Source organism: Brachycentrus maculatus, unplaced genomic scaffold, assembly GCF_059751285.1.
Source record: "Brachycentrus maculatus isolate JH-2025_06_01 unplaced genomic scaffold, ASM5975128v1 h1tg000078l, whole genome shotgun sequence".
In the NCBI taxonomy this organism is placed as follows: Eukaryota; Metazoa; Arthropoda; class Insecta; order Trichoptera; family Brachycentridae; genus Brachycentrus; species Brachycentrus maculatus.
This window is the reverse complement of record NW_028280832.1, coordinates 496,788-509,723: the sequence shown is the minus strand read 5'-3', so window position 1 is coordinate 509,723 and position 12,936 is coordinate 496,788. Positions and strand designations below refer to the sequence as shown.

Below are 12,936 nucleotides of genomic sequence, written 5' to 3'. Positions count from 1 at the left end.
TGTACCAACCTCTTTATAAAGGTCTAAACTATATGTTTGTTTGTCCGCCTCCGTAGTGTAATGGTCAGCATGCTCGGCTACCATACTAGAGGTCCAAGGTTCGATTCCCAGGGGAAGGTCAAATAAATTAAAGTGATTTTTTCACTTTAATATTCATTCAATATTACCCTGGACTGGTACCTGAAGCGGAGGGCTGATAACCTTTCCTTCATGTATTAACAATCGAGGTAACACTGCGTTTATATGATGCAGTGCCCTATGCACCATCGGGTGCGGATAAGGTTTCAAAGAAACTATATATACACAATTATCAAATCCCGTCAAAAAACATCAGTCCGAAATGTGTTAATATAAAAAAATTATCCCGGGTTTTTTTAAAAATATAATTTGAACGGTTATATCGATTTGCCTCTCTGGCGACATTATTACTGAGGCTATTTAGATTTAGTTTGAGTAGGTAGGTACTGAGAGGGGGATCGGGGTTGTTAGGCAGGGGGGCACTAGGTGTCCCCGATGAGGCCGGGGACCATGCCGCCCTTGGGCGTGTAGACGCTGGCGTTGGGGTCCAGGCTGCTGGGCGAGGGGGGTGGCAGGCGCGGCAGCTGCGGGGGGAAGGTGAGCTTGGACACGCCGCCCGGCGTGCCCGAGTAGGGCTCCGAGGGCATCACGGCCAGCATCTGGGCTATCTTGCCCTTCAGCTCGTCGATCTCCTTCTCCTGGGCCCGGATCATCACTGAAGAAAATAATACGCAACATTTTGGGTGCGTCGAAATCGTTGCCCACAGTAAGAGCTTAACCAAATTAACCATAGATGCTGCTGCAACTCGAACATAAAACGGTGTGAGATTTGTTATTTGAAATTATAAATTGAATCATCAGATGTAATGTGTTATTTTATGCCTACATTCGAACACATATCAGCTATCCAAACTTAAAAACAGTAAGGGACATTTTTTTTTGTATTCCCTTTTTTTTACATTTTTGGACTAAGAAGAATCTACTTAGTCCAAAAATGCAAAAAAAAACATACTACAAAAAAATGTCCCTTACTGTGTTTTGAGTTTGAACAGCCGATATATCTGTGGTGACACAGAAGAAGGGCACAAGTCTGTGGTATATGTTACAGACTTGTGCCCCTCTTCTATTGGAACAGAACACCAGAACGGTTCTGGTGAACCACAGGTATAGACGTGTTCTGCAAACAACGGAAGGCGCCGTAGCACAGTTGGGTAGACACTCAACTGAGAAACTGATATCGCGGTTACAATTGCCGCCAGTTGTAAAGTAAATTCAATGATTTTTTTTTCAATTGGTCTGGGTATTTGTGACATCTTTTTCACATTTACCTTCCCTACCTGCAGACAAACCTCTAAAAGTAAGGGCTTCGCAGGTTATTCCTTAAAAAACAAAAACACATTTTTATTCATATCGCTCACTCCTTTCAAGAACGTCATAAATCAAAAAACTTGATTTTTCAGGAGAACGTTTTTAAAGTTTAAAAATATAATAAAATGTATTAAAAATAAATATCAAGCCACTCATTGAACTTTTTACTGTGCAAAAGATCATTTTGGGTAAAACTTGAAGGTTTTTTCAGAATTTTAAAAATATTTAGTATTATTCAAAAAAATAATTAAACAATACCTTTTCTTAAAAATGCAAAAACAACACATTCTGCCCTGTAGCGGGTAAATATTAAGTTAAAAATATGCCGCTTTTGCTGGGATATAGAACATTTTCTGGGCATTCCGAAAACATGCTCAACTGAAAATTGACGATTTTTTATTTATGACGCTCTTGAAAGGAGTGAGCGATATGCCGACAATGTTTTGATATCATATCGACGGCCCCTACGTAAAGTACTCTATCTGCAAATCGGTTACTTTACAGGAGAGAGCTTAGAAGATTTTTACAACCTATTTTTTTATTTATTAATTAATGATTTTATCTGAAATTCTAAACTAGTATTATACATTCAAAAACATTTAACATAATGTATTAAATAGTTTTAAAGCCTTGTCAAAATTAAGTAGTTAGCATTTTAGGGGTTCAGTTTATTTAAAAAATTCGATGTAGATAGCATCTTATACGCCTGAAAACTAGGCGTAATTTTTTTATACATATTTTTGGTTGTTTATATTAGTAGATAACGGTCAGTTGATAACATACACCAAATATCTCAAAATTGACAAAAATGTAGTTAGAGCACTTTACGTAGGGTACATTAATGTATTTAAAATAAATATTAAAAAAAAACTGCATTTATTCTAAATAAAATTGTCGTTAAAAATCATCAGTCAAAGGGTGAATGAATACCAATAAGGAACTCCTACCAACCATCAAGCAGAGTGCGCTGATGTACTTCGGACACGTCATGAGAAATGAAAAATATCGTCTTCTCCACCTAATCATACAAGGAAAGATTGAGGGCCGAAGAACTCAAGGACGCCGAAGGACATCATGGCTGAAAAACCAACGACAATGGTTTGGCAGAAGCACCAAATCTCTGTTCCGAGCTGCAGCATCTAAAGTGAAGATAGCCATGATGATCACCGATCTTCGTTAGAAGTGGCACAGAGAGAAGAAGAAGTCGAAGGGTTAGAAAGTATGCGAGTAAGGAGTTGGCCCTCACCTTCTCTCATGCCCAGCTGGCGCTTGACCTCTCCCACTGCGGAGAAGAGGTCCAGCTTGATGCGCGTCTCGGCGGAGAGCGAGCGCTCCAGGTGCTGAGCGCGCTCCTGCAGCGCCGAGAGCGCACTGCGCCACGCCTCGGGCCCGTGCTCGCGGCACTTGCTCTCCAGGGTGCTGACCTGCAAACACAACAAACGTAACCGCATTCTATTATCAGTATACTAAGACATAAAATTTCATGACGTGGTGTCCGTTTTTTGTTTTATTCAAATATCTAAAGTTTAAACCTTAATATCTCCCTTACTTTTCTACAGATTTCAATAAGAATGTTACCGATAGTCTTGTGATTTTTCATATTAGTTTATTAGCCAATAATAACACATCATGAGGCGTAGCGGTCGATACTTTTTGTAGAAGGGATGCTGGACATCAAATGAATATACTCGTGCTTACAATTATCTCCATAAAACGATTAAGCTCCATAACTCAATAATTACAAATGCAAAATATCTTCGAGACAGGACGATATATGCACAATGTTTTATAATAATAATATTTGTATGATTTTGTACAGCGCCGTTTTTGTAAAAATAAAATTACATTTAAGTCTCTGTAGAAATATGAAAATATTTAAATTGCAGTATTGCTGTTCACTTGTTGTTTAATTAGGAATCCATATCTTTTTAGTCTAAAATACAAGGGATGCGGCGCATCCACAGCATGTATGGACGGACCGCGCCTGATGATGAGAATGATCCATCGATGGTAGGGTGGGTGGGTTACCTGCAGCTGCGTGTCCTGCAGGTCGCGCTCGGTGCGCGTGAGGCGATCCCGCGCCTGCGCCAGCTGCGCGCGCAGGCCGGCTGCCTCCTGCTCCAGCGCGGCGCGGCGCTGGCGGCAGGTGTCGGAGCGCCGCCGCTCCTCGGCCAGGCGCCGCTCCGCGCCTGCCAGCCGCCCGGCCAGCTGCTCGTTCTGCACGCGCAGCACCGCCGCCTCCGCCCGCACCGCCCGCACTGCGCGCTCCGTGCTCTCCTCTGCAAAAATTAACATTTTCATTAGGGAGGAATATCTAATTTAACGTACTCAACCTATAAAGAATTGTGTAAGACTTGCTTATTATAAACAAACAGCCAATATCAATATTTTAATGTTGAATTAATGTTTTACTTAGTAAATACCACTATTTCTTAAAATCTACTGTGCATTACTGATGCAGAATGCATCTACTGTGTTTCGATGCATTCTGCATCATTTCCAAACACAGTATTTTATCACAAATTAAGTAAAACATTGATTAAAAATGGGTAGATTTTACCACAAAGTGACTGCCGAATCAATTAATGAAATCAATATTTTCATTAATCATTTACTTTTGCAAAATTCGCCTTCGTAAAAACGTTGTTGTTGTAGCGTAAGTTGGTAGCGAATGACGTCACAGAAACGAATCCACACTACACCTATTACAGTTCTATGAAGCAGATACATATAAGGATATGCATCATAACACACCCGATGACGTAAAGTTTAATGATGTATGGCGGTATCCGTTTTTCATTTTATTCAAATAACTAAAGTTTAAACCTTCATATCTCCCTTACTTCTACATATACAGATTTAAAAAAGAATATTACCAATAGTCTTGTGATTTTTCATATTAATTTATTAGCCAATAATAACACATTGTGAAAATGATCCACTGTGGCAAATTTGTGTTGAAAAGTCGAATGATGAGCATATTGTCCTCTGAGGATCTTTAACCGCCCTACACATACGAGCGTACGTGATACGCTAACCCTGTGCCAAAATTATTTAATACAAGACAGAGAGGGAACAAGCTAAGAAAAAAGTACATCAGTTCCGTCCTAAAAGCACCTATTATTGCAAAAAAAAATAGGTGTGAATACAACAAACATTGTTTTAATAATTCTGTAGTAAAAAATATGAATTTTTCTACAGAATTAACTCATAAAATAACCCGAGAGTAGGGTGGTTAAACTATCTTTCTCTGCATTATATGTCTTCACTAGACTCAAAAAATCTGTGTTTGATTTTAACAATTAATACATAAGGAGCTCTACAAATTAAACGCCAAATCTACAAATAAAAAAAATCTAAGTAAACTTACTCTGTTCGGTTTGTTTTTGGTAAAAATCATTTTCTTTTTCTTTAAATGATTCTCTTTCTTTAGCATCTTTTTCTTTGTTAGAGTCCCTGTCTTTCTTGTCTTTGTGGATTTCCTTTTCTCCTCTGCAGATATCCCCGTTGCTCGTTTCCCTATCCCTGAGATCCCTCTCCTTGTGAGAATATTTGTCTTTCTCCGAATCCTTTTCTTTGACCGCTTCTTTGTCTTTGTGAGATTCGTTTTCCCTCTGGGAATCTCTTTGCGATTCCCTTTTATCGCTTTCTCTGTGAGATTCCTTCTCTTTGTGAGAGTCTTTTTCTTTAACTGTATATTTTTCTTTGTGAGATTCTTTTTCCTTGTGATTCTCTTTGGGAGATTCTTTATCCTTACTCGAGTCCTTGTTTACTTCTCGTTCCTTGTCTTTGTTTTTATTCTTTTTCTTGTCGTCTCTGAAAGCGAGTATGACTTCTTTCCTTTCCCATTTCGATGAAAGCCTCACTACAAAAAAAAGAAATACATATTTAGTTGAAAAAATATTTTTTTTAATATGGTGGAAGCCGGTTATAAGACGTCTTTTACATCGCGCATTTGGATATACCGCGGGTGTTTTATGTTGTTGCCATTCTTGTTTTAAGGCGCCTAAAAAAGGTTTTCCATCCCTGTTATAGATGAAGGTAGAATAAAGTGATTATAATAATGCTTTATTTAAATAAATGTACGAGATTAGGCGTAGATCAGGACCAGGCTGTTCACAGCTGCCCAAGACAAGAAAAATTACTCTCAAGTGGTAGTCAACAACGGGGGGACCTGACATGACACGCACAGAAGAAAGAAATACATTATGTCATTATTTCTTTGGGAAAATCTCCCTAGGTGGGATGTCAATGAGGAAAAATAATATGCGACCATTTAATAGCTAAAAAACTAGCAAGTTTTGAAAATAGGTGCCTGAGGCGAATACTGGGTATAAAGTGGTGTGACTTCGTCAGGAATGATGATGTGAGGAGAAGAACTGAACAGCTCCTAATACTGGAAGTCCTAAAGAGGAGAAGGTGGACATGGTTGGGACATGTCCTTAGAATGCCAGGTGGCATTCTAAGGACATGTCCCAACCAGGTGAGTGCATCAACCCCTCATGTCCCTTCTTCCAACCCCGAGGATTCCGGCGCCCCGGAAGGCCGCTGACGACCATTCACCGACTATACTCAGCGGAACTTCGAGACGCCAGACTGACCTGGGAGCAAGCCAAGGAGATAGCGCGTGACAGAGAGACGTCTCGTGTTGGCCATATTCTCCACCTAGGGAGCGAACATGGAAAGAAGAAGTTAATAGCAATGCAATCGACTTACCTCTAGGAATTTTTTCTGTGTACAGTTCGGTATCGGCGTGACCGGGTTCCGAGTTGACCGCAGGCGGGACTCGGCTTCTGTCGGTCTCCTGGGAGTCCTTCTGCCGCTCGCCCGGGTGAGGAGACTTGTCCCGCTGATGCGGAATGACCCCATTGGTGTGCGAGTGCTTGCTTTGGGCCAATTTGGCACTCTCCCTTTCCTTGTGGTTGGGGAGGTGGTTCTGACTAGACTTGCCGCAGCAGCTCTCGCTGGCGCCGCTCTCGGGGCCCTCCTTGGTGTGGCCGGCCACGGGCGACTGCACGACGAGCGTGTGGTTGTGGTTGTGATGGTAGGAAGACAAACTTCTGTCGTTCTGGTGCTGGTTGCTCTTCGCGTCAGACTTTTTACTGTGGCTTTTGGAAGAGTTCATGTGAATCGCGTTGCCGTTCATCTGCTTCTCCGAAAGAGTCACTTCCGGAGCCTTCTCTATCGTAGGGCTGGCTCCCTTCTCCGGCTCTTTCACTGCCGGCTGCGAAAAAGAAAAGAAAATAAATTTTACATATAACTGAGCAATTCAATGAGTTATTAGAATTCTTATTTTTTATTTTATTTGTTTACATTTATTTAAATCACATTTTTTGCATATTTAAACATTTTTTTTTTTTGCAGAGACCCACCAAGCCACCTTGTGTGTCTTGTCGGTGGAGTTCTTTTTTGATACATTTTTTATTGTTTTTAACGAAATATACACACAAAAAAAGAGAGAAAAATTAAGAATACCTATAAACATTTTACAATTTTCATAAAATTAACTCTTGATCATTTACCCATTCCTTTATTTTGCCTTTGTTCCATATTTTATTTTGACCTCTAACATCTGTCGACAACAAATTAAAAATGTATATTAAAAACGATATATTGTAGTGTTCAACTCCCACATTTACTGTTAATTCTTGGGACTATCAAACCTTTATTGTGTGTAAATCGTGGATAATGAAAGTTTTACTTGGTAAATACCAGTATTGCTTAAAATCTACTGTTTACAAGTGTTTCGATGCATTTCGCATCATAAAATGTAGGCTTAGCTTCACATACGGTGTTTAAAAATGGTTCGGAATGCATCGAAACACACGTCACAATAGATTTTAAGAAACAGTAGTTTTTATCAAGCAAGACTTGAATTTAAAATGGATAGATAGTGACTGTCGAATAACTAAATGGAATTATTACTTTATGTTACTCGTTTACGTAGCAAATAGTTGTGGATTTAAGTACACTTCATTGACCGAGTGCCGTGACTAAATAATAATATACAGAACTCAAGATTTACACATTTGAAACAGGTAAAAAATTACTAGGCATGAAGCGAAATATTTGTTAGAAAAATAAAAAAAACAATTTGAGGTGGCATTGAAAGTTATCCCACCGCATTCTCGGATCTGATATAGAAGCATGTAGACTTCCTGACAGACCCTTTCTTGCAATGAAATTTTTTGTTTTGTGAACTAAGTTGCGAAAATTATAAAAAATATGAAACAAAATTGTATCCCGATTTTACTATGAATTTACATTTAAAAGCTTTCAATGTCACTGCTAGTTTAAATAAATACAAGTTTGTAAAGCCACCACCAAAATTTCACCACCAAAAGTGTTTTTTTTAAGATGGGAATTGAATTTATTATTTACCTTGCTTATTATGTACAAGGTTTATAGATCATTTAGTGGATTTTTGTTTCTTCTATGTAAATAAATATATTTTATTTCAATCTGTGTCAATCTGGACTAAACAGGAACTTCTCAGCATTTGCTCATTGCTGGGAGGAAACCACATAAAACTCCCCAGGAGAAGCTGGACTATTGACTGTCATCAACAGACCTTTCGTTCCACTAGAAGAGGGCTCGGCATCTAGTGTCCTAGCTTGGTTTATGGTACCAATGTCCTTCACTATGTTAGTGTTAAGTGTAGGCAACATTTTGAGTGTGTCCAAATACTTGTTCACAAATCTGGATTATGTTCAATTATAGGAGTATTTTTCATATTATTTTTTGACATCTCATCAAAGATGAAGAAGAATATGGAAGTCTGGGCATTTACGGAGCTGACGACCGTCATAGGCTGGTTTAAGTGATCACTTTACACGCGTAAAACATTCACCAATTCTACCCATTATTGACAACCACACTACTCAAATTCTTTGTTCTATATATCGTAGTCATACAGGAGAAAGTGACCAAGTGCATTTTTTACAAAAACGTGATCATTGACTATTTGATATCTTACTAGCTTAATATGTATTGCCCTGAAAATAAAATCCCAAAGGATTTAAAACTTCGAAGTACATTATATTGACTTTTTAAAAATGACAGCATGCAATGAAACTGCATTGATGTTTATTTTCTTGCCAAGCAAAAGTGACTTAAATGGCCCTCCTGAACATTTTACGTTAGTTGGTCACTTTCTCCTGTATGACTACGATATATGAATCCATTTTGAAACAGTGTTCTTGGTCGTCAGCCCCGTAAATGCCCAGACTTCCATATTCTTCTTCATCTTTGATGAGATGTTAAAAAAATAATTAAGTGTAGGCGGTGAAATGGATCAGGAGTTAGTCACCTTCTGGTTTGGCGGGAGCGCCTGCTGCAGCAGCTGCAGGTAGAAGGTGTTCTCGCGGGCGACCTCGCGCTGGCGCCGCCGCCGCATGCGGTGGCCCACGAAGGACTTGAGGCCGAAGCCGAGCGTGACCACCGGGTAGCCGATGCAGTGCGCCGCGAAGGGCCGGCACAGGTCCAGGTGCGCGGGCATGTGACGCAGGTCGCGCAGCCGCACGCCCGCCTCCACGTACACCAGCACAGTGCACAGGATCATGGTCGGCAGGCACACCCCCTTGTCTGGCGACCACAAACAGTACATATTGGATTACCAGCTACACACTACACAACGGATGCTTTAGTTCTTTGGATAGCCTGGGACGACTGATTGTGATTGGGAGAGGAAGATCCCCACAAGATGGACCTATCAAGTTAAGGCAGCAAAAGGCACAATATTATTATTAAACCATATCCGCTCCCTAGGTGGAGCATATAGAGTCCACAAACTGTCTCCAGGCTTTTCTGTCGGCTGCCAGCTCCCTCCTCCCAAGTCAGATCCGCATCCCGAAGTTCTGACGAGAACTGCCGACAAATTGTCAGCGGTGGTCGTCGCGGGCGGCGCGAACCTGATACTCTTGTAAAAGAGGCAAGCTTGATTAAGGCTCTTAGGAGGCATGCGGAGTACATGGCCAAGACAACTGAATCGCCTTTTCTTGACGACAGTTGTGACCAATATTTGCTGCGTCCTACGCCTTATTCTTTATTCCTCAGAAAGTCAAACCACCGCACGCCTAAAATTCTCTGCAGACACCTATTTTCAAAGCTTAGTACACGGCTGCTCTGGGCCCTTGTAAGGTGCCATGTTTCACAGCCATATAAGAGAACAGGAGCAATGCAGGCATTGTATAGGCGGCATTTGGTCTTCACCGAGTATAAATCCGATCTCCAGACAGCCTTCATACTGTTAAATGCGAACCCTGCGAGTTCTAATCGCACTCCCAGTTCCTTTTGAAGGCTGCCATTTTCAGTCACGTACACTCCCAAGTACTAAAAAAACTCTCGACCCTTTCGATGAGCTGGTTACTCAACGTTAAGGGCATCGTTCATAACTAACCAAACCCCAAACTTAAACATTAGACTACGAGTTACACAGTACATCGCATACTCGAGTTTCGCTGCTATAGCGCCAAGAAAATAGAGTCTTAACCTGTCCGGGAGTTAGTTTTTACAGACAAAACTATATCTGGGGAGTGAATTTTTTTTTGCTATTTTTTTTTACTTTTTATAATTTTATATCATAGTCGATGCTATAAGCAAGATATTTTCATGAATAAAAAAAAATATTTACACCAGTAAACATGATTTATATAAAAATTATCCAAACATTGATAAATCATGTTTTATATCGGCCATACATGTACAGCCATACTCCTTTGAGGAAAGTTTAATATGGCCGTACATGTACGGCCATAAGAGAGAGAGGCTAAGAGAGAATTCGGAATCAGGAATTTCTATATTTCTTTCTAGTATGTAACAGCCGTTTATGTGACAAATTACTTTGAAAATCTATTGCTACTACTACTACTACTACCATCACGCTGTTTCACTGCAGGGGTAGGCAGAAAGGATGGAACGCCACACTCTTCGCCTCCTTCACATCCATACATCTAGTCATACATGCCCTCTGATTATGCAGACTTTTGACACCACTAGATTTTAGATTCTGGTCGTGTCAAGTCTTTTTCAGTCATCCTCGTTCTGTTTTCCCGCTCACATCCAACACATATATTTTCTTAGTCATCCCCTCGCTAGCCATTCGCTCCACATGCCCATACCACCGTAAAGAACTCTTCCTGATCTTTTCAATTATGCTTTGTTCAGCCTTACATTCCTTCCTTATATCTTCGTTTTTAAATCTATTGTTTCAGAGTGTGTTCTTAATTATTATTGTAAATATTTTTGTTAATATTGTTAAAGGCATTAGTCGTAAATAAAATAAAATAAAGATTAAATTAAAAATAAATTAGCGCGAGATTCCACTCACCCGTGTACCAAACGTACTGAACCCACACATACGTGCTGGCCGCGAAGAACACCCACTGCACGGGAATGAAGAAGAAGCAGATCATGTCTGACGTGACGGCAATGCATACAAAGAAAACTGAGAAAGCCTGGAAGAAACGCCACAGTTAAAAATCAACTCCCACCAGAATCTACATTCGTCTTACATCAACAAATTACCCATGGATAATGCGGAACCCGCATCATGGATAAGCTTGGAGGATGTGGACTCTTTGGATATATGTAATGCGCAAAGGTTGAATATGTCAATGCTCCGCAAATGGTGTGCCGTGAGCCGGGTACAAGTGTGCTGTGGTCAAATCCAATATGTTTGACATTTAAAAAATTTTCATTATGTATTCAATACACGATGACAAATTGTTTTTCATAAAACTGTATATTTTTCAAAATGTAGTATAGAATAATTGTTATAACTGAATAATTTTTCAATGGTCTATTTATTTCAAACATTTCATAAGATATTTAAAATTTGCTAAAAAAATTATTATATGTAGCCAGTAGCTATATCCGTATATTATCAATTAGATACTGTTAATTAAATTTTTTAAAGCATAAAATTTAAAACAATTTTTTTTGTTTTTCACATCACAACAAAGATGAAGAAGAATTTGGAAGTCTGGGCATTTACGGGACTTATGACCGTCATAGGCTGGTTTAAGTGATCACTTCACACACGTGTAACATTCACCAATGCTACTACCCATGACAACCACACAACTTAAATTCTTGGAACTTCTTGATATATTGATTAAACTCGAAACATTGTTTGAATTCACTAGAACTTCACGAGAGATATCTATGGTAGGATGAGAGAAGCTTTTTATTGAGCAGAAACTCTATAATTTGTATGTAAGGTCCGAATCTTGGATTATACTCACATACATCGCTCACTCCTTTCAAGAACGTCATAAATCAAAAATTGACAATTTTCAGTTGTGCATGTTTTCGGAATGCCCAGAAAATCTACTATATTCCAGCAAAAGAGGCATATTTTTAACTTAATATTTACCCGCTACAGGCCAGAAAGTGTTGTTTTTGCATTTTGAAGAAAATGTGTTGTTAAGTTATTTTTTTAAATATACTTAATATTTTTTAAATGGAGAAAAAACCTTCAGGTTTTACCTTATAAGATCTGTTGCACAGTAAAAAGTTCAATAAGTGGCTTGATATTTAATTTTAAAACATTGTATTATATTTTTAAACTTTAAAAACGTTCTCCTGAAAAATCACATTTTTTTTATTTATGACGTTCTTGAAAGGAGTGAGCGACATGAGAAACGCTAGAAAATATCCTTTTAGTTTATTTTTATTTTAGCTTATAATTTGACATTGTAAGTTGATTTAAAAGTGAAAACAAAACAGTCAAGATGTAAATGCAATTTGTTACAAGTGTTTTATTGCAATAATATTGGAAGAATGACAATACTTACCAAACCCTGGTATTTAAAGGAGTCATATACGGATCGAAGCAGCATCCAAAAGGGCCAAAGGAACTCAAATCTGAACTCCAGAATAAAATCTGCCAGGATCACCATGGCCCATAACATTAAAAATTTCAGGTACAAAAGGGTGCTGAAAATAATATTTACAATTTGAATAATAATAGAAACGTTACGATAGTTGCGCTCATTTTATTCGAGGTGGGGGGTTAAGAACTCCCGTAAAACCTTTACTCATAAATTGGCGGCAAAAGAACCTGCTTTGCAATTATTATTGAGACGAGCAGATGTTCCATAACTCCTTGCCGAGTCGAAAATGAATCGATGTCCCGCTTTTTAAAACACCTCACTAGATGCGTCGGCTTTTAATAATTACGGAAAATATTAAATAAAATATATTTTAACTGATTTCTAAGTCGTTCCAACGGTATATTGAATTATATTTTATATATACCTTCCGTATATTCCTTCAGTGATCTTGTTGCGCTTTATCGGCCGCCTCATTTTGCCGCACTCGGCATTTCGCCTCTTCATATTTTTTAACACTTATTATCGATCAAATTTAATTCTTGACTTTGTGAGTAATTATTTTAAAATAAACATTTAAAACAATATCACTGCTCACGCAAAATGTCTTTTGTTGTCAACCTAGCCTAGAATCACGTCAGAATTTATGAGAAGGCCGCTCGGCTATCTGCTGTCACGGATATTGTGTTGCCACTCGACAAAATGATATTCCCCCCTT

General features: G+C 39.0%; 1 protein-coding gene across 1 annotated transcript; it reads right to left on the bottom strand.

Annotated features, from left to right (window-relative positions):
• Window positions 1–351: 351 nt before the first annotated feature.
• On the bottom strand, window positions 352–12,836 carry LOC148311061 (macoilin-1-like). Its single transcript, XM_088257327.1, has 9 exons — window positions 12,646–12,836; window positions 12,183–12,324; window positions 10,715–10,841; window positions 8,696–8,970; window positions 6,103–6,610; window positions 4,757–5,251; window positions 3,415–3,665; window positions 2,633–2,810; window positions 352–733 (listed from the first exon to the last, which is right to left on the bottom strand). The coding sequence occupies exons 1-9, from the start codon at window positions 12,723–12,725 to the stop codon at window positions 501–503; spliced, it is 2,289 nt and encodes a 762-aa protein (XP_088113453.1). The 5' UTR covers window positions 12,726–12,836; the 3' UTR covers window positions 352–500.
• Window positions 12,837–12,936: the final 100 nt, after the last annotated feature.